The 22,166-nt window shown below is 37.2% G+C and overlaps 1 protein-coding gene across 8 annotated transcripts in view; it reads left to right on the forward strand.

The window, feature by feature from the left end:
• LOC309650809 (WD repeat-containing protein 89) overlaps positions 1–19,661 on the forward strand; it is a 109,069-nt gene extending 89,408 nt beyond the window's left edge. For 3 of the 8 annotated variants that reach the window (XM_082442599.1, XM_082442601.1, XM_082442602.1), the window contains one exon: positions 15,121–19,661. In XM_082442599.1, coding sequence (XP_082298725.1) covers positions 15,121–16,311 — 1,191 coding nt within the window. In that variant the 3' untranslated portion in view covers positions 16,312–19,661. Of the gene's footprint in view, positions 1–449; positions 1,134–12,435; positions 12,548–12,582; positions 14,894–15,120 lie in introns of those variants that run through there. The other 5 variants (XM_082442604.1, XM_082442605.1, XM_082442603.1 and 2 more) reach the window with 5 other exon arrangements.
• The last annotated feature ends 2,505 nt before the right edge of the window (positions 19,662–22,166 follow it).

Genomic DNA, 22,166 nt, shown 5'->3' on the forward strand with positions numbered 1-22,166 from the left:
CTGAGTCTTTTTCCCCGTGGGTTGGAGTAACGGACTTGAAAAAGCAATTTGAAACCTCTCCATAGTCATGGCAGCTACCCTTAATGCTTCTCTTAGAGCCTTTGAAAATCAACAAACCCAAACAGACAGCCTAGCAGAAGTCGTCTCACAAAACCACAGAGCACTACACCTTCTCACTGCACACTAGGGAGGAACCTGTGTCCTGCTTGGGGAAGAAGGCTGTTTTTATGTTAACAAATGGGGAAAAATAATGCAAGAAATAAAAATGATGGACAGTATCAATCTGTTAACTGAAATAGGCCAAGCTCCAGGACTTGGGACATTCTCAACCTATTAAATATAGGTAGCTGGGGAAACTGGTTGAGAAGTTTGTTCCACTCAGTAACCAAAACTGGACTTCTGACCCTGGGTGTCATCCTCCTAATGAAATTTCTACTGTCTTATTTCAGTAGGCAAATGTCTTTCTCTCAGATGTATGTACAGAATAAAGTTCCTGAGGCTTATCATGAGGCTCAATTGACTGTGGAAACCAACCTGACCACCTTAGAGGAGTATGACTGAGATTCCCCATGTTGTTCAAATGAAGCCAAAAATCCACTTGCCATTTCCCTCTTCGGTGGAACAGAACATCTTAGAATGGTCCTCTGCAGCTCCAAGGGACACACAGCCCAACATCTAACAACATCTCTGACTAAACAAACACCCATGCAATAAGGTTGATCGGCGATACTGTCTGTGAAAGATCTTGCTCAAGCGAGGGAAGAGTGAAAGGATTTTAATCTAAAATGGAACCAAAGGATATGAAATGTAGACCCATTCATGTGCCCTCAGAAAAACAAAGCTTAAAGACTGAGAGACTGATTTCCCATGAATACCCGATTTAGAGAATTATCACATTTACAGATTTATCGAAACTTAACCTGTGACTAATGAGCATCCGCCAAGAATCTCTTCCCATCTTCGAACCAGTGACTTGCTGAATGGCTCCCAACTGGACTCTCCTTTTTTGCACTGCTTGCCCATAAAAGCAACCCATCCTAAACCTTCAACAGACTTGCCTGTAACTCGTTGCAGCTTGGCTGTCACGAATTGCAATTCCTCTGCTGTTCCCAAATAAACTTGATTTCTGGTAACTTAAGCTTCACCTCTTTTCTTTTAGATTGACTTTTTTTTTTTTTGGCTGCACTGCAGCGGCATGTGGGATCTTAGTTCCCCGACCAGGGATTGAACCCGTGCCGTCTGCATTGGAAGCACAGAGTCTTAACCACTGGACTGCCAGGGAAGTCCCAGAGATTGACATTTTATTTTCCTAACTGATTTTCAAAAAGCAGAGAAGTTTAAAATTTTAATTAATTCAAGTTTTTCTTTGCTGGTTTGTGCTTTTGGATTCTAAGAAATCTTCACCTAACCCAGGGTCATAACTTCTCTGCTTCTTTCCTAGAAGTTTTGTAGTTCTTGCCCTCACATTTAGGTCTATGATAATTTTGAGTGAATTAATAGTGCTTGTTCAGACCTCTCCTTTGTCTGATGTTAATAAGCCACTGCGTGTTGGGCCTGGGATGCTGGAGGGCTTTCCTCATTGTCCTTCTCCACTCGCAACTTTTAGCAGGCACTGCTGGCATGTGCCAGATAGGGGATTTCTCACCATGCTGTTTCTCCTCCAGCGGTAGACTGTTGATGCTTTTCACTCAGTGTGAGAATCGTGATGGAGGCAGAGGGTCATTCTCCTCCGTGATGATTTGTTTTTTTTTTCCAAATGTATACATATGTGCATAATCATGACTCACAGAGTTCTCTTGCTTTCTTCCCCAGTCCGGATTCCCCCAAAAGATAACCAGTATTCCAATTGCCACCATTGTAGATTTGTTTTACCTGTTCTTAAACTTTGTATACGTGAAATCCTGTAGCAACCTTTTGTGTCGGGCTTCTGTCACTAAACAATTCTGAGATTTATCCACCTTGTTGCATGTACCAGTGGTGTGTGGGTTTTTGTTTTGTTTTTTGCTGTGTATAATAATATACCACAGTTTATAAAGACTATTTAAACAATTGGATAATTGTCTAATTATCTAATTAATCATCTTGTAATTATCCTGAAAGCTTGTAATTATCCTAAAAGTAACATGCCAGTGGTCTATTCACTTTGTGGCTGAGGCCAGAAACCTAAGAATCATCTTTGACACTTCTTCTCATACCCCTCTTGAAGTCTAATGAGAAAATGCTGTTTCTTCCTCTTTCATAATTGTGGCCTGAATCCAGCCACTTCTCCCTACTTTCGTATCTCTTGCCCCAAATTGTGCACAAGCCTCTTTACTACTTTCATTCTTGCCCTAGGTCTGTTCTCCAGTCAGCAGCTGGAGGAATCTCTTCACGGACGTTACTCCCTGCTGTCAACCTGCAGTGGCTTGCTCTCTCACTTGAGAATAAAATCTGAAGTCCTTACCGTGGCCTGCAAAGCTCTTATCTGACTGCAGCTACCTCTTCAACCTTATTTCCTACACCACTTTCTTTCTCTGACTCAGTGTTAGCTGCACTGGCCCACTTGCTATTTTTCTCTGCCCAGGAGAGAAAATTATCTTCTGCCCATTTTTGGATTGGGTTGTATGTTTTTTTGATATTGAACTGCATGAGCCATTTATATATTTTTGAGATTAATCCCTTGTCGGTTGCTTCGTTTGCAAATATTTTCTCTCATTCCAGGGGTTGAATTTTTGTTTTGTTTATGGTTTCTTTTGCTGTGCAAAAGCTTTTAAGTTTAATTAGCTCCCATTTGTGTATTTTTGTTTTTATTTTCATTTCATTATTTTTCCCTTGGTTCACACGGTCCAATACTTTGCTCCCTCACTTTATTCTGGTCTCGGCTCAAATCTCACCTCATGAGAGAGGCTTGCCTTTAATGACCAAATCTAAAAGGCTATTCCTGCCCCATTTCTTGCCTTACCCAATATTATTTTTTATAATGCTTATCACTATTTTCATTATGATAATTAGTTATTTGTCTATATATCTGTCTGTCTCCCCACTGCTCTTTGTTGAGAGCGGGGACTTTGCTAAATCCAGTGTGTTTTAGGCCTGTCATGTTAGCCATTCGAGAATCGTTTCTGAATTATTGAATAGGGATTTAATGATTTTAAAAAATATTTATTTATTTGGCTGTGCCAGGTGTTAGTTGTGGTATGCAAGATCTTTAGTTGCTGCATGTGGGATCTAGTTCCCTGACCGGGGATCGAACCTGGGCCCCCTGCATTGGGAGCATGGAGTCTTAGCCACTGGACCCTCAGGGAAGTCCCAGGGATTTAATGATAATGCTTATCAGTTTCTAACTATAACATAATATTCAAGTGGATTGTTCTTTGATAATGTTAATATCATTCTATTGTAGGTCATTACTCTTTTAATTCCCCCTCCCCCTTCCTTTTTTTTGCAGTTATTACAGAGAGCGTTTGCTTAATTTTTAAAAGCATCTATTGAGAATTAGAAAAAGAAGTAGTAAACATAGAGTACCAATTCAAGAATTGGATTATTCCACATTGCTACTATCTGTTCCAAATTAAGACATCTGGTGACTGAAGAAGTTTGGTTTCTTCTCTGTTTGGTTAACCAGCTGGTTGTTTTGGAAAGGCAAAGACAGTTCATTGTTCTTGTTGAAAGAAGCTGGGTATTCATAGACTTACTATAAAGGGTGACTTTGGGGTGAAAGATTTACTTGAGAAACTGGATATTTCAAGATGTTATTGAGAAAAATGTCTTTGTTTTTTAAGAGATACTTTGAATGTTATATCTGGAACCTGAAGGATAATCTCATACTGCATGAGAGAGTGTGTGTGTGTCATTCCTTCCCACCCCCTCCCTCTTTTCCTTGGTAACAATTTCCTGCACTTTAAAAACTGTGCTCTCCCTAAGAATTTTAGTGTATTTTAATGCATGAAATGCCATATGTTGCTGCAACCAGTATCTTGAACATTCGTGTGAACAAGAATAGCATATTCAGGCTCGCTAACCAGGATTAATTTACAAAGACATTGTCTCAGTCATTAATGAATATGATATTTAAAATTGCATTGAAATTGTAGCAGATGTCAGTTTAGCATACCTTCCACTAAATATGCAGCACTTCTGCCCAGTTTAAAACAAATGGTTCTTTGATAGATTATTTTAAGGCCAATTATGTGTCAGTTTAAAATATACACACAAATTTCTCTAAATTTTTGATATAAAAGTTTTCTTAGAAATGTTCTGCTGAAGTTAAACCAATGCATGCTTTTTATCCCAAGGTATTGATTTCTCTAGGACATGTTGGTAGTGCATATGAGGGACTGTTCTTTAATGTCCAGTATAGAACTTTTATAGCTAACATTAGATTTTTCCCATTTACCACTGACCTTGCCACTAGCACATGACATTAGACATTAGCAGCTACTGCTTCCAAATGCTCTGCTAACATGACTTTGAAACTTGAAGAGTACTAGCCAGGTATTTGTAGATTGTCCCTCAATTGAGTTTGTTTGACGTTTTCTCAAGATTAGGCTGGGGTTATGAATTTTTGAGACGAATGCCACAGAAGTAAACTATCTTTCTCATCACATCACATCAGAGGGCAAGTGACATCAACATGACTTACCACCAAAGATGCTGACCTTGATCAGTTGGTTAAGGTGTTTTCTTCTGATTTTCTCTAGTTGAATTTACTATCTTTTACTCTTTCAATACTCTGTTCTTTGGAAGCAAGTAATTAAGTCCAGCCTATACTCCAGAAGAGGAGAACTGAGCTCCACCTCCTGGAGGAGGTTGTTTCTGCTTATATTCGTTGGAATTTTTCTGTAAGGAAGATATGTCCCTTCTCCCTCATTTATTTACTTACTCAGTCATTTATTTTTATCAGTATGGATTCATGGGTGTTTATTGTTTGGTTGCTTTTTTGCTCAAACTGGTCTAGAGTGACCAGTGGGAGATCTTGGCTCCTGTGTCCAGGGTATTTTTAATAGGGTAGATCTTAAGCCTTTCTGATCGGTACCTAACTAAAAGATAAGAATTTTGGAGAAGTTCACTGAGAACTTGTTTCACTTCAGTGAAACTATATCATCTTCTAAAACATACTGAAGTTCATTTGCTCTTTAGAAATGTATTTTTCATTAAAAAATGAAAAATGAAATCTTAAAAAGCACCCACACAATTTGATATGTCAGTGGTTTATTCAGAATTGAGAGTTGCTGGTTTGATATTCATGTTCATGAAATTTTGCATATTGGTTCATTTTTTTAAAATAGTTTTAATATAAAAGTAACAGAATGCTTTCATTTTTTAAAAGCTGTAGAATGGTATTTTTTAAAATGTGAATGTGAAATGAAATAAGGCAAATCAAATGAAGTTATTAGAAAGAAAGGAAATCAATATTTGCTTATTTTCTTTATGCCAAGAATTATGCCCACTACATCCTTCTGCTTTGTGTTCCTGTGTCATCCTGTGATTATCTCTGTCCTTGTACAATCACCCTATAGTGTAATTGTTTACTGGTCTTTCTCCTAACTTCTTGAAGACAGCAAGTATGTTTCTCATCTGAATCTCCAGCATTTAGCACTGTACTTGGCTATAAAAGGCGCTCAATATCAAGTATGTCCATTTCTATCCCCATTTTAAAGATGAAGAAACTGAGGCTTACAGAGCTTAGGTTAATTTGTACAATGATGACTTTGCTAGTTTGTGGTAGAACAAGGGCTTGAAATTAGTATGTTTTATTCTTAAACGTATTGCTTTTTTTTTTTTTTTAACGTATTGCTTTTTTATTGTACCACACTGACAGATTATTGACAAGCTGAAAATTACTTCACTGCATTATTTCCAAATTGACAATCTCTGAAAATATTCATAAGAAACTGGTAACATTTGACGCCTGCTGGGAGAAGAAAGGGGTTTGAGGACAGAAATGTTCTAAGACATTAGTTTTGGAACCTTTTGAATTTTGAGCCATGGGACTATTTAGAAATTCAAAAATATAGATAAATTTGTAAAATACACAGAAACTTACCAGATAGAGTTTTATATTAAGTTTTAAAATATTGTATCATTTCAGAGGTTTGTTTGTTTTTTTGTTTTGTTGATGTCTTTAGAATCAGGGATCCTACCATTATTACTGAGCATAGGTTTTTTTATAGTCTTCTGACAATTCCTTTGTGTATCCTATTTTTTGGAATAGGTGGGAAAGGGGAGAGGATAGAATGTTCTAAAGGGAACAAAAGATCAAAGTCCCCATCTTTAATATGAATGAAATTTGACTTTTTAAAGTATGTTCCCTAAATCTTTATTTGTAGGAGCCTCTTACATTAAGTCAGTACTTGGTGATAACACCCAAGACTTTATTTGATTATCTCTAATTAGTTAGGCTGGTTCTGGCTGCATTAACAAAAACTCCACTGCAAATTGACTTAAATAGTCAGAAAATGTTGAATCTCATACACATGGAATTAAAGTTCTTTCCATCAGTCGGATTGGGTACCCTTTAGAATTAGCGTTCTACATGTGAACAAATTGTAGTTAGGAGGGGAATACATGCGTGGACTGGCAAAAATGTATGGTTTCTGAACCAATTACTGGTTAAAAAGGATGGCATTACTATGATTAGGTTAATCAGGATCCATCCCTGGTGCTACAGGCAACTGAAACAATGTTGATGCCACATGGAGGGGGAAGAGGGGTGAGTTGGAGGGGTTCCATCATACTAGATATCCTCTACGGTTTCTTAATTACCCTTCAAATAAAATATGATATATGTTTGACACCTCCACTGCTAATAATAACTTTTGAGGAATGTAATTGTTCGTGGTGGATAATGGGTTGCATAGGGGTTTCTTTTACTATTCTTTATTCCATACAAATTCCATAATAAAAAATGGGACACAAAAAAATTAAAAGTGATGGCTGCTTACTGTAACCTTTTTCTGTGTCTGTGTGTTTTTTCAATCATCCTGCTCCCCTTTTTTTTTTTTTATAAATTTATTTATTTTATTTATTTATTTTTGGCTGCATTGGGTCTTCGTTGCTGTGCACGGGCTTTCTCTAGTTGTGGCGAGCGGGGGCTACTCTTCGTTGCGGTGCGCAGGTTTCTCTTTGTGGTGGCTTCTCTTGTTGCGGAGCATGGGCTCTAGGCACGTGGGCTCCAGTAGTTGTGGCGTGCGGGCTCTAGAGCGCAGGCTCAGTAGTTGTGGCTCACGGGCTTAGTTACTCGGCGGCATGTGGGATCTTCCTGGACCAGGGCTCGAACCTGTGTCCCCTGCATTGGCAGGCGGATTCTTAACCACTGTGCCACCAGGGAAGCCCCCATCCTGCTCCCTTTCTTTCTCCTCTGCTTATATGTAGAATTAATATGTAATTCTTCCTCTCAAAGCCTAATAGGCATATTCCTTAATTAAAGTTGACAATAATATTTTAGTACTTAAGTGGAAGAGGAATAGCATAGAATTAAAATGAACACAGGTTCACAGGTTTTAAAGTTACAATTTGGGTTTCAAATCAAACTCCCTCTGTTATTACCTATGAGAGCGTTATTTAGCAAGTTACTCAGTTTCTCTGAACTTCAATTTCCTCTGTAAAATGGTGATAATAATACCTGTCTGATAGGATTAAATGATTAGGGTAAAAAAATTAAACGTATCAATAAGTTTCTAGCACACCGCCTAGCATTTTTTGAACTCCAGTTATGAGTTTTTCTTCTCTGTGAGACTCAATCATCCTAGCCCAGTTTGATAGATATGTTAGCATTATTGTAGTTAAATTATAAGTGTGGATTGTGAAGTTATTAGAGCCCATTCCTGAATGACTTTTCCCATTTAGCTTCTCCCTGCATTGGGGACATTAGCCAAATCTCTGCATTGTGCAATCATCAGAGCTAGTTCCTTGCGGTCAGTGGGCAGTATTAAGTTTCAGCTGTGGGGAATTAGTTTTTCTGACCCAAGTCTGATAAATCTTTTCGAAAGAAAACTAGTCCTTTATCCAACATACAGTTCAAATACAACTCTTGTTCTTTAGTAGTGAAAATGTAATAGTGTTTGTTGCTTATGCTGTCAGATCTTTCAAGTATGATGAAATTTATTCATACCTGAAAGATAGAAATATATTTCTAAGGATACTGCTCATTTCTGACTTCCTACAAAGTAATATGCCAGAGACTTTTAGTACAGTGCCTTTTGTAATCAATAGTTTCTAAATAGGTATAAAATGTGTGTTTTCGTTTAATACATTTTTTCATCTTGTTTAAATGAGAAAGAAAGCTACTTCCTCTTCCATCGTGGAATGATTTAAGCTACCTAGGCTGTCCTTCAGATTTCATATTCACACTTGGCCAATTCAGGAATAAGAGCAACACCTAGTTGCAGCTAGATGTATTTAAGGTGTACTTTATATAGAGAAATAACATTTTATTGGGTTTATTTTAATAGGAAGTAAAATGAAAGAATATTTTGATTGATAAAGATAACTTAAACTTTACTAAGGCAAAAGCCACAAAAGAAATACTTATGTTTGGGGATTTTGTTATCAAGTAACTAACTCTTAATTACCTAAGGACAGTTCTTCAGATTAGAGATGAGTCAGCATTTCCCTTCTAATGTGTCTCAAGATGGCAGTTCACCAAGAAGTTAATATTTTCACCCCCTTGAAGCTTACCCTAAGGTGTTTGTTTTAGGGTGTCTTTTTATTTATTTATTTATTTATTTATTTATTTATTTATTTATTTATTTATTTATTTATTTATGGCTGTGTTGTGTCTTCGTTTCTGTGCGAGGGCTTTCTCTAGTTGCGGCAAGCGGGGGCCAGTCTTCATCGCGGTGCGCGGGCCTCTCACTATCGCGGCCTCTCTTGTTGCGGAGCACAGGCTCCAGACGCGCAGGCTCAGTAATTGTGGCTCACGGGCCCAGTTGCTCCGCGGCATGTGGTATCTTCCCAGACCAGGGCTCGAACCCGTGTCCCCTGCATTGGCAGGCAGATTCTCAACCACTGCGCCACCAGGGAAGCCCCTAGGGTGTCTTTCTAAACATCTTCCAGCTACTGCATTATATTCAGACACGAGAATTCTGTATCCCAGTAAAGACCACAACAGCAGTGGTGGCTCAATGCCAGGGCACTGCTGGGGGTCTGCTATTTCCTGATCTGTACCAGGTGGGTCAAGATGAGATATTAGTAATTTTTTCAGAACAGTTAGGCCAGTATTTAAATTGGGTTATGGTTGCTTGCTACATCTACTAACTCAAGGACAAGGAATTTTTTTTAATGAAAACTCTTTAACCAAGTGAACCAACATAGCTTTAGACTCTACTAAACTTCCTTTATCTGGACCTCTTCTCCTTGTCTCATGTCAGTGTTGGGAAAGTAAGAACTGCAGTATGATCCAACAGGTAGTGGCGGTAACTCCATCCATTCCTTTCTCTTTACTCTGCTGTTCTCTTTTGGCTTATCTTCATTTCTCTTCTTTTCTCCTCCCTACTGTTTGCTTTAGTACTCTTTTCTGTCCCTCTCTTTTTGTCCCCTCTTTCTTTTGTGTGTGTGTGTGTGTGTGTGTGTGTGTGTATTGATATAAGAAAGGCTCACTCTACATCCTCAGCTCTCACTAGCCTGTTGAGATCTAGAATGCTGACTAAGCTTCCTTTTATGCATCTAACAGAAATAAATAGAGAAAAGATTAAAATTATGGATAATCTTATTTGTTCTCTTTATATGTTTTTGTTAGGTTGAACTATATTAAGTTGTCAGTATTGTTTTGATCTACAGAAATAGATTGAACCTTATAGTTCAGTATGCCCTTAGTAGCCTTCAGCAAAAGTGAGATTTAGAAATGGATTGGAAGGGAGATCAGCTCGGTGCTTTGTGACCACCGAGAGGGGTGGGATAGGGAGGGTGGGAGGGAGATGCAAGAGGGAGGAGATATGAGGATATATGTATACGTATAGCTGATTCACTTTGTTATAAAGCAGAAACTAACACTCCATTGTAAAGCAATTATACTCCAATAAAGATGTTAAAAAAAAAAAAAAAAAAGAAAAAAGAAATGGATTGGAAGAGAGCCCTGAGTAGGAGAGCTGGATATTCCCCAGAGGTTCTGGCTTAGATAACTGTGTGGATCAGAGTGTTGTCATGGTGCCAATACCATTGACCAACATGGAGAACGTTGAGAAGCATATTTTCATTTTGTTTTTAAGGAGAAGGTTGGTGGGGGCATAAATAATCAGTTTTACTTTGAGGTGTAGTGGGACATGTTCAAGGAGAAATGGCTAGTAGATACTTGGAAATATGGACTTGTAAATAGATGAGCTCACTGGCACTTAGGTGGCACTTGAAAACATGAATGTCAATGAGGTTGCCTTGTGAGAGTGTCAAGTGAGAAGAAAAGAGAGCCTATGGCTTATCTTGAGGACTGGGAAGTGGGTCATACAAAGAAAACACAGAGAAGGGCATACATAGAAGTAAAAGGGTTTATTCATCATTTTAGAATGATCCATTAGTATATAAAATTAAAATTAACTATGTAGCCTTGGAAGTTCTATTTCAAATATGATTCACTTGCATAGTAATGTGTTAAAGCATAAGCCAGAGATTTTCATCTTTTCCCTAAGAGATTAAACTATTTTACTATTTGTATCTATGGACGAATGAATATAAACTCTATAGCATGAGAGTGTTATAGGAGCTACCTACCTTCTAACATCTATCTTTCTTTTTTTTGAAGTACTATGCTGCATTTAAACAGTGTGTCAGGTGGACAACCATTGAGATTGTTACCATTACTGCTGTTTTAAAAGTGTTAGTTTGTTGTAGCGTTCCATCTGGGCCCACTCTGCCTGCCTTATCAATCCCCAGAATCCTCGCAGGGGACTGTTCCACTGTGAAACGGACTCTCCAGGCAACACTGGAGGGAAGGAGTACCGCACTACTCTCCTGCTTGGGGGTAGCAGTGCATAGTCATAGTCCTATAACTTACGATTAGCTTAAAAGTCACATTAAACTTCCTTATTGTTTAAAACCTGATATTTCATATGCAGAGATCAATATGAAGCCGTAGCAAAGAATTGTTTCTTTTGTAATCTCATTAACACTTTGACTAGTATTTCAAGAATGGGCAGTTGTTTTTATCTGGAATTAAAAAGGATTTTTCCTTGAAGTGTATAGGCAGTACACTCTTAAGTGAACACACATTTTAGGACGTATTTGAAGAGCTTGTAGTAAAAAAAAATTGAGTTAAATAATTTTTTTTTCACAAATGTAAAGTCTTTTTCTATATTTCCTTTTTGTACTTTATTTAAAGTACTGCTGAAGAATGCCATTATTTTACTAATTTCCATAAGCACAGTTCCCCCTGCAGACACACAGACACATGCAATATCATTTTAGATTTATTCTGTTTCTCCTGGAATTCTTCAGCTCTTAATGCATGAAAGTTGAATCAATTATTCACTCATTTATTCAATAATCATATTGATAACAAAAAAGCAAGAAAGAGTCAGGTAATAAGTTTACCACACCAGTAAAATCAGGTTTTTAAAAAATACTGAGTGAAAAGAGCAAATTGCAACAAAGATACATACAATTGTGATGCCATTTAAAAAATTTCTTAATCATAGGAGTTGTGTCTATAAGGTTTCATTTCTTTAAATAAAAAACTGAGGTTGGGCTTCCCTGGTGGCACAGTGGTTGAGAATCTGCCTGCCAATGCAGGGGACACGGGTTCGAGTCCTGGTCTGGGAAGATCCCACATGCCGCGGAGCAACTAGGCCTGTGAGCCACAATTACTGAGCCTGCGCGTCTGGAGCCTGTGCTCCGCAACAAGAGAGGCCACGATAATGAGAGGCCTGCGCACCGTGATGAAGAGTGGCCCCCACTTGCCACAACTGGAGAAAGCCCCTGCACAGAAACGAAGACCGAACACAGCCATAAATAAATAAATAAATAAAATTTTTAAAAAAATAGTAAAATATTAAAAAAAAAAACTGAGGCAAATATGGCAGAATGTTAAATGTGGGTAATATGTACAGTACTTGGGTGTCTTTCCTTTTTTCTACACTTCTTTGTATATTTGAAATATTTCATAATTAAACATTTTTAATTTTTTAATTAATAAAATAGGCAGTATGATAGGGGGGTGACAGGCTACTTTAGGTTGGTTGATCAGGGAAGGTCTCTCTGGGGAGGTAACATATTGAGACCTGAATAACAGGAAGGAGTTACTCACACTAAAAAGGTACAGAAAGTATTCCAGGCAGAGAAGCAGCTATTGCTACAGTCCTGAGACAGAAGCAAGCATGACATGTTTAAGGAGAGAAGGCCATTTTAGCCTATCTGGTTGTAAAACCGACAGTTATGCTGTGGAGATAAATGGTCATTTAGTCTCTGAATACTTGAAGGATGCTCACCATTTTCAGACTTATTCTTATACAGAGTTGTTCCATTTAGGGCTTACATACTAATTGTGATAATGACAAATCAAAAGCACACAGAAGCTGGCTGCCTGAGGAGTTTCTCAGTGGTCAAGTTGGGGACAGTTTGAGCAACAAGAAGAATTTAAGTAAGTGATCAAACTTGTTATTCTGAGTCTCTATGATGTGATGCAATAAGAAGTACCCAGGGCTTCCCTCGTGGCACAGTGGTTAAGAATCCGCCTGCCAATGCAGGGGACACGGGTTCAATCCCTGGCCCGGGAAGATCCCACATGCTGCAGAGCAACTAAGCCCGTGCGCCACAATTTGAGCCTGCGCTCTAGAACCCATGAGCCACAACTACTGAGCCCACGTGCTGCAACTACTGAAGCCCACATGCCTAGAGCCTGTGCACTGCAACAAGAGAACCCACCGCAATGAGAAGCCCACACACCACAACGAAGAGTAGCCCCCGCTCGCTGCAACTAGAGAAAGCCCGCACGCAGCAATGAAGACCCAATGCAGCCAAAAAAAAAAGTACCCAGCATCACGTAAATTTTATCCCTGATAACAATATTAAACTGGAATCTAATCATGAGGAGGAAACAATTAGAAAAATCCGGAATATGGGACATATTATCAAACAACTGGCCTGGACTTTTAAAAAAATTCAGTGTTAAGAAAACAAAAGATTGGGGAGGTGCTCTGTGTTAAAGTATTTAGAAATGAAGTGATATTTTGTCTGCAGTTAACTTTCAAATAGTTCATCAAAAAATGTGTGTGTGTGTGTGCTTATAGAGATAGAAGAAAGCAAGTTGTTGAACCTCGGAGGTGAAAGGCTATGTGTGTGTATATTCATTGTACTATTCTTTCAACTTTTGTAAGTTTTTAAATAGTCAAAATTTAAAGTTGGAGAGGATGCTTATTCTTTTTTTGAACCCCAATGCAACTTTTTAACATTTTTTGCCTTTTGGTTTAGTTGTTTTGTTTGGAGCCACTCTGATAGATCCAAATTCTCCCCCATGTGGTGTTAGTGGTATTGATAATGGTAATACTGGTCATTTTTACATAACATTTGTTGAATGTGTGTCATGGTATGGCAGACACGTTATTTCAGTTAATCCTTCTAACAACTCTTGAATTAGTATTCATTTCTCCTTGTAAAGATGAAAAGACAGGCGGTTAAAAAGCTATCACTAAAGCAACAGAAAGAAAGGCAGTTCATCTTAATGAAAATGTGAATTTGTGAGGCAGGCTAGAATATTCATTGGTGAAAGCAAGATAGAAAAGTTTGTGATAAAGTCACTAGGCATGCATATTTTTCTGGCCTTGAACTTGTTCTGTATACAACCTACCATTGAGAGGCAATCTAGCGTGGTGGTTAAGAGCACAGTCCCTGAAGCCAGAATGCCTAAGTTCAAATTGCATCTCCAACATTTACAAGCTGCTACTGCCTGAGAAGCACATCTCCAGAACTCCTACTGGGTATCTTTATTAGTTTTTTATCGCTGCTGTAACAAATAACTGCAAACTTGGTGGCTCAAAACAACATAAATTTATTACAACTCTGGAGGTCAGAAGTCCAAAATGGGTCTCAATGGGCTAAAATCAGGGGGTTAGCAGGGCTGCACTTTCACGTGGAAGCTCTAAAGGAGGCTGTTTCCTTGCTTTTTCCGCTTTCTAGAGGCCACCCAATAACTGGCCTCCTTTGCGCAAACCAGCAATGTATCTCTCTGAACCTTTCTTCCATAGTAACATCTCCCTCTGACTCTCATATTCTGCCTGCTTCTTCTATCAGTACTTTTAAGGGCACTGGTGATTACTTTGGGCCCACCCGGATAATCTAGAATAATCTCCCTATTTTAAGGTCAACTGATTAGGAACCTTAATTCCATTTACAACCTCAATTCCTCTTTGCCATGTGACCTAACATATTCATAGGTTCCTGGGATTAAGGCATGAACATCTTTTTTTTTTTTATGAATTTATTTATTTTTGGCTGTGTTGGGTCTTTGTTGCTGCGCGTGGGCTTTCTCTAGTTGTGGCGAGCGGGGGCTACTCTTCATTGTAGTGCGTGGGCTTCTCATTGCAGTGGTCTCTCTCGTTGTGGAGCACGGGCTCTAGGTGCGCGGGCTTCAGTAGTTGCAGAACACGGGCTCAGTAATTGTGGCTCACGGGCTCTAGAGCGCAGGCTCAGTAGTTGTGGTGCATGGGCTTAGCTGCTCCGCAGCATGTGGGATCTTCCCGGACCAGGGATCGAACCTGTGTCCCCTGCATTGGCAGGCAGATTCTCAACCACTGTGCCACCAGGGAAGCCCCATGGCATGAACATCTTTGAGGGACCATTTTTCTGCTAACACATCTATGTTTAGATTCTATAGTTGTTAGGGCAGCTGGGGCCAGGTGAAGATCTCAAAGTGGAGATCCTGGCTAATGCTGAGGACTGTGCGTAGGACCAATTATTAGGTTTGAGCTGAAAGGAATTACTAAGCAAGGTATGTACATGTTTTAAAATTCTCTTACTGGCAGTAGATTCAGTACATAAAAAGTGATTGAATTAGAAGTAGGCAACTGAGTTTTAGTTACATCATGGTAGGGAAATGATTAAAATATTAGATTTTAGTTCTGTTGTTTTGTGCCAGCTCTCAGAGGGAAATGTTCTTGATTTAATCACAATGTAGAGACGCTTTGGATTAAATTTTAATTTTTGTTTTTATTACAGATTTTTACTACCCTTGGATGCACTCCTGATATGGAGAAGATTGAGGAACAATTTGCTAATTTGAACATTGTTAAACGTTCCTCAGAAACTAAAGAGCCTACTTATCTGCTTGGCATAGACACATCAAAGACTGTACAAGCAGAAAAAGGAAGCTTGGTTGCTGTCTTATGTTCTAATGGATCAATCAGAATATATGATAAAGAAAGATTAAATGTACTACAAGAATTTAGAGGATATCCTGGACTTAATGGAGTCAAGTTTGCAAATTCCTGTGACAGCGTGTATTCCTCATGCACTGATGGCACTGTAAAATGTTGGGATGCTCGATTAGCCAGTGAGAAACCTGTCCAGCTGTTCAAGGGTTACCCTTCCAATATTTTTATCAGTTTTGATATCAGCTGTAATGATCATGTCATTTGTGCTGGTACAGAAAAAGTTGATGATGATGCATTGTTGGTATTTTGGGATGCAAGAATTAATTCTCAGGATTTGTCTACTACTAAAGACCCACTTGGTGCATATTCAGAGACACATAGTGATGATATCACTCAAGTATGTTTCCATCCCAGCAATCCCAACATGGTAGTCTCAGGTTCAACTGACGGCCTGGTAAATGTATTTGATATTACTGTTGATAACGAAGAAGATGCACTGGTTACAACCTGTAACTCAGTTTCATCAGTAAGCTATATTGGTTGGTCTGGGAAAGATTATAAACAGATTTACTGCATGACACATGATGAAGGATTTTGTTGGTGGGATCTTAATCATCTGGATACCGATGAACCAATTACATGTTTGAACATCCCGGATGTCAGAGAAGTAATTAATGTGAAAGAAGGGATTTTGGACTATTTGATTGGCGGCCTATATCATGAAAAGACGGACAAATTGTTTGTAGTTGGAGGAACAAACACAGGAATTATTCACATAATGAGCTGTACTACATCAGGATTGGTCCGTGTGACCAGCCTTCAGGGAGGGCATGTTGCTACAGTCCGTTCTTTCTGTTGGAATATGCAAGATGATTCTTTGCTAACTGGAGGAGAAGATGCACAGCTGTTACTTTGGAAACCTGGAGCAGTAGAGAAGACGCTTACAAAGAAAGACAGCATGAAAATAGCATCCTCTGTGTACCAGCGAGTCCGAGTTCATAGTAATGATTCTTACAAGAGAAGGAAAAAGCAGTGATGTTACATTGGGAGTTTACTTGACAGGTTTTATAGTTGCAAATAATTATTTCTGTGTACTACCTGTTGTAGACGTGTTTAAAGCTCATACGTAAATAAAAGCAAACCAGTTAGCAAACAGTCCTGAAAAAATGTTGAGAATGGTTTAATTCAGGTTTTGTGTATTCTAAAATTATTTTTTTTAAGCCGCCATTTGAGTATATAATCAGTGAGTTGAAAGTAAAATTACATTCCTCATTTTAAAAACCCATCTGTTGAATTAGTAAATGTTGAGTTTGAAGAAATAGCTTTGATAAGGGCTTTTTAGAAGTAGATGGCTGGTGTGACTTTAAAAAACAGGTGGTTTGGGCTGTGTTTTTTAAGCTCAATTTTTTACATTTTAAATCATCTTCATTATTTATAAAACCAAGTCAGACTGTTTCTTCATTCGAGAAGCTCCTACTTGCTTAAGACGTATAGATTACACTGGCATATTTAAATATAAATATACTAATGAGTTTAAATAGAATTAAACCTTTTCAGAAATAGTGATTTGCATTTATTTGAGAAAAGTATATTTAGTAAATATTTGCATCCACACTTTAATATTGTTGGTTAAACAGTAAACAGGTGTTTCACTGATGAAAAGGAAATTACCTTGCAAAATTCTTTTTGAGACTCAAAGTGAATATACAAAAACAAAAGTATTTATAATAGTAGAATGACTTTTTATTTCAAAATATGCCAATATTTTGTGATAAAATTTTCTTCTATAGTGTTTTATCCATCCATAATTTTAAACTTGAATTTTTGTTTACTGCTAATTTATCCATCCTTCCTTTTAAATATTTCTGTAAAGAATCTTAATTTAAAAAGTTGATCCCTCTAAAGGTTTGGTATCTTATCTCTGAGACTGTAACACTGGGGGAAATTTTTATTTTTCTATAGAACATTTGTAACTTATATTTAGATATGATTTAGCTTAACTCAAATGAGACTGAACAACAGGTAAGTTGTTGTTATATTAAATATATTAAAAATACATGTTTCTTATTTGGAGAAATTCAGCTATTCTTGGTATTGTCCAAACCATAAACCTGAGGGTAATATAGTACTTTTCCTTTTTCCCTTAACCAGTCAATCACCAAGTCCTGTGCCATTCCACCTCCTAAAATCTGTCAGCCTGTTCTTTTGCCTTTCCCCCCCGCCACTACTGCCTTGGATAAGACTTTCATCATTTCTCTGCGAGATTACAGACTCTGTCTCTAATCTGCTCCAGTTCATTCTCCCTACTACTTCTAGACTGAACATCGAAAACACAGATTTGATAATGCCTCATGCTGCTTAAAATCTTTGATACATTTTGAACTTTTGATAGAGGACTGTTTAAAATGAAAAACCATGTTTTCAAGATATTTAGGATATGAGACAATGCTGACTATGTTGTAAGTGGGAAAAGTTGGTAAAAATGTTCAGAGACACTGCATTTATGCAATAACAGGAAATGCAACAAGAGTTATAAAACAGCAGGGCTCTTAAAAATATTTCAAATTCAGAAGTAATTACTAGAGCTGTAAGATGCAAGTGAGGAAATACCTCTGAAAGAGACAGAAAGTGAGAGAAAAGATAAAGGCCACAGGAGGGGTCTAATATCAGACTGATGGTGTTAGAAAGTGAAAAAAAAAATTTTTTTTAAGGGATGGGAAGGGATTATTAAAATGAAATAACATAGGAGGCTATCCCAGAACTTCAGTCTTTAGGTTGAAAGGCCCAACAAGGGTGTCAAGTGTAATGAATGAAAAAGACCCACACCAAGACATAGCACTGTGAAGTTTTAGAACTCTAAGAATAAAGAGAAAATCTTAAAAGTTTTCAAAGAGAGGGTAAAAAACAATCACTTAGGAACAAGAATAACATCTGCATTAGACAGCAAATCTGGATAACAAAAAATGGTAGATCAATGCCTTCAAAGTTCTGAGGACAAATTCCTGCTATCTGAACTTATGCTCTCCAAATTCATGAAGATTACAGTAGATTCAAACTATTCAATCTAAACTCGGATTACAATAAATTTTTTTGGCACATCCCTTGCTAAGTGAACACTTCCTTCTTGCTCTCTGAAACTCAGGAACCAAATTTATTTAGCTAACAGTATTCGTTGCTAGCCAAACTCAATGGCTGAACCTAGGAAATAAAAGAGATTTGGATTTCAGGAGATACTTGCTTTTCCAACCTATAATTCTGTGACCAAACTACCCTCATGTTTTAAACTTCAAGTTTAAAACATGAAGAGAAGTTTAAAACATTTAAGACATACAAAACTTTAAACTTTAGTTTCTATGCAGCATTTCTCCAAAGAAGATATACAGATTGCCAACAAACACGTGAAAGAATGCTCAACATCATTAATCGTTAGAGAAATGCAAATCAAAACTACAATGAGGTATCACCTCACACCAGTCAGAATGGCCATCATCAAAAAATCTACAAACAATAAATGCTGGAGAGGGTGTGGAGAAGAGGGAACCCTCTTGCACTGTTGGTGGGAATGTAAATTGATACAGCCACTATGGAAAACAGTATGGAGGTTCCTTAAAAAACTAAAAATAGAACTACCATACGACCCAGCAATCCCACTACTGGGCATATACCCTGAGAAAACCATAATTCAAAAAGAGTCATGTACCAAAATGTTCATTGCAGCTCTATTTACAATAGCCAGGACATGGAAGCAACCTAAGTGTCCATCGACAGATGAATGGATAAAGAAAATGTGGCACATATATACAATGGAATATTACTCAGCCATAAGAAGAAATGAAATTGAGTTATTTGTAGTGAGGTGGATGGACCTAGAGTCTGTCATACAGAGTGAAGTAAGTCAGAAAGAGAAAAACAAATACCGTATGCTAACATATATATGGAATCTTAAAAAAAAATTGGGAATAAAGACGCAGACCTACTAGAGAATGGACTTGGGACACGGGGAGGGGGAAGGGTAAGTTGGGACAAAGTGAGGGAGCGGCATGTAGATATATACACTACCAAATGTAAAATAGATAGCTAGTGGGAAGCAGCCGCATAGCACAGGGAGATCAGCTCAGTACTTTGTGACCAGCTAGAGGGATGGGATAGGGAGGGTGGGAGGGAGTTGCAAGAGAGAGGAGATATGGGGATATATGTATATGTATAGCTGATTCACTTTGTTATAAAGCAGAAACTAACACACCATTGTAAAGCAATTATAATCCAATAAAGATGTTAAAAGAAATAGAAAAAAACAAAACTTAAATAGGAACACTTGCAAAATAAATAAATTGTTGTTAATTATGGCAAAAAAAAAAAAAGAGGCTCATCTAGGAAAAAATAAAAGTCTACTGGAGGATGTAGTCCACAAAAAATAAGGGAGTAAATCAAGGGAGGCAAGAGATACCAGAAATCAGTGCCCCAACCCAGTATAGTGGCAGGATAACATTTGCAGCAGGCCCACAATATTCAGTCCAGATTGGAGGAGGATGAGCTATGTGGAGGGAGATGTCCAGGGAGAAAAATGAACTGACAGGTTACCCAATGCATTTGACCATGGGGAAAATGATATAAGCGGATTAAACTCACCAATTACAGGAGATCCTATATTGAAAATTTTTAAGTGAAAACATTTAGAAATAAAAGTTTTTAAAAGATTAAAAAAGAAAAGAAAAGCAATAAATAAGATTCAGTTAAAGGCATAAGATAAAAAATAAAAGGATGAGGAAAGGCATACCAACCCACAGAATGGTAGAAAATATTTGCAAATAATAGATAAGAACTTGTATCCAGAACTTATTAAAAAAAATTTAAAAAAACTTGCCACTCAGTAATAAGACCACCCAGGGACTTCCCTGGCGGTCCAGTGGTTGGGACTCCATGCTTCCGCTGTGGGGCGTGCAAGTTCATTCCCTGGTCAGGGAACTAAGATCCCACATGTGGCGCCGCCAGAAAAAAAAAAAAAAAAAAAAAGGAAAAGAAAAAAACAAATCTGTTAAAAAAATAGTAAGACACCAATTTTTTGACTGGTCAAAGTATCTGAATAGACATCTCTCCAAAGAAGATATACAAATGGTCAGTAAACACAAAAAAAGATGTTTAACATCATTAGTCATTAGGGAAATGCAAATTGAAACCACAATGAGATACCATTTCACACCCACTAGGGTGGGTATAATAAAAAAATATTGGTGAGGGTGTAGAGAAATAGAAAGCTTCATATACTGCTGTTAGGAATGTAAAATCGTATAGTTGCAGTCTGGCAATTCCTCAAACGATTAAACAGTTGCTATTTGATAACAGCAGTTCCACTCCTAGGTATATGCTGAAGAGTGTTGAAAACAGTCCACACAGAAACTTGTACATGAATGTTCATAACAGTATTCATAATAACCAAAAGGTGGAAATCCAAATGTCCCATCAACTGATGAATGGGTAAAAGTATATACGTACAATGGAATATTATTCATCCATAAAAAGGCATGAAGTACTAATACAAGCTACAGCTTAGATGAATCTTGAAAACATGCTAACTAAAAATAGCCACAAAAGACCACATGTTGTATGAGTCCATCTACATCAAATGTTCAGAATAGTCAAATCTATAAAGAATATATATATATATATATATATATATATATATATATATATATATATATATATATATATAGTGGTTGCCTAGGGCTGGGAGGTGGCGGGGAAATGAGAGGGTGTGAATGATAGCTAAAGTGTATAGGATTTCTTTTGGGGGTGATGAAAATATACTAAAATTGATTGTGGTTATGGTTGCACAACTCTGAGCATATTAAAAACCATTGAATTGTACACTTTAAATAGATGAATTATATGGTATGTGAACCATATCTGAATAAAGCTCTTGCCAAAAAAAGAAAAAAGTATATACCAGACAAATATGAACCCAAAAGCCCAGATTGCAATCTTAATTATTGACAAAATAGAATTTAAGGCTAATGTTGATTTCAAAACCAGATGAAAATGAAGAAAAAGGGCCCATTTTGTTTATGAATATATATTCACAGTTAAAAATACTAGCTACAAAATCCAATGGTGTATTTTAAAATACGTCACCAAATAGGATTTATCTCAGGAACACCAGAATGACTCCGCATCAGAAAATCTATCAGAATAACGGACAAAAAAGGAAAAAAAGCATGATTATCTTAATTGGTATAGAAAAGCATATGGTAAGGTTTCACACCTATTTATGAAAAATACAGCATCAAGCCAGCAATGGAATAATTTTTTAACTTGGTTAAGGTTTATATATAAAAAATCTAAACTAAATGTTATTCTTAGTGGAGAAATGTTATTAGATTAAATGCATTTCCTTCAAGACCAAGACAATGGGTAAGCCTATCATAGCATGGATTCTGTCTAATACCATAAGGAAAGATTTAAAAAAAACTATAATATGTAAGGATTGTAAGAGAAGAGGGGAAAAAAAACTCTCCTTTGCAAAAGATAAATACCTGAAAAAATCCAACAATCAACAAATTATTTGAACTATAAAGAGGTTCAGCAAAGTTGCCAGAAGAAAGCCTATAAAAATCCAAACATCATTTCACAATAGCAAAAGTTAAAAACTATCAAGGAATTAACCAAGAATATAAGAGATCTATTTGGAGAAAACTCTAAAATTCCAATAAAAACATAGAAAATGATCTAAGAAACATTCCATGCTTCCAGTGAGATGATAATATTAAAAAAGTGAACATTCTAAATTTAATCTTAAAAATTAATCCCAACCAAATTCCAGTTGAATTTTTTGAGGAATCCAAACTTACTTTAAAATTTGTATGGAAGAATGAGGTCCACAAATAACTAAGTAAA

The sequence above is a fragment of the Balaenoptera physalus genome (assembly GCF_965194825.1).
Source record: "Balaenoptera physalus genome assembly, chromosome: 2".
NCBI lineage: Eukaryota > Metazoa > Chordata > Mammalia > Artiodactyla > Balaenopteridae > Balaenoptera > Balaenoptera physalus.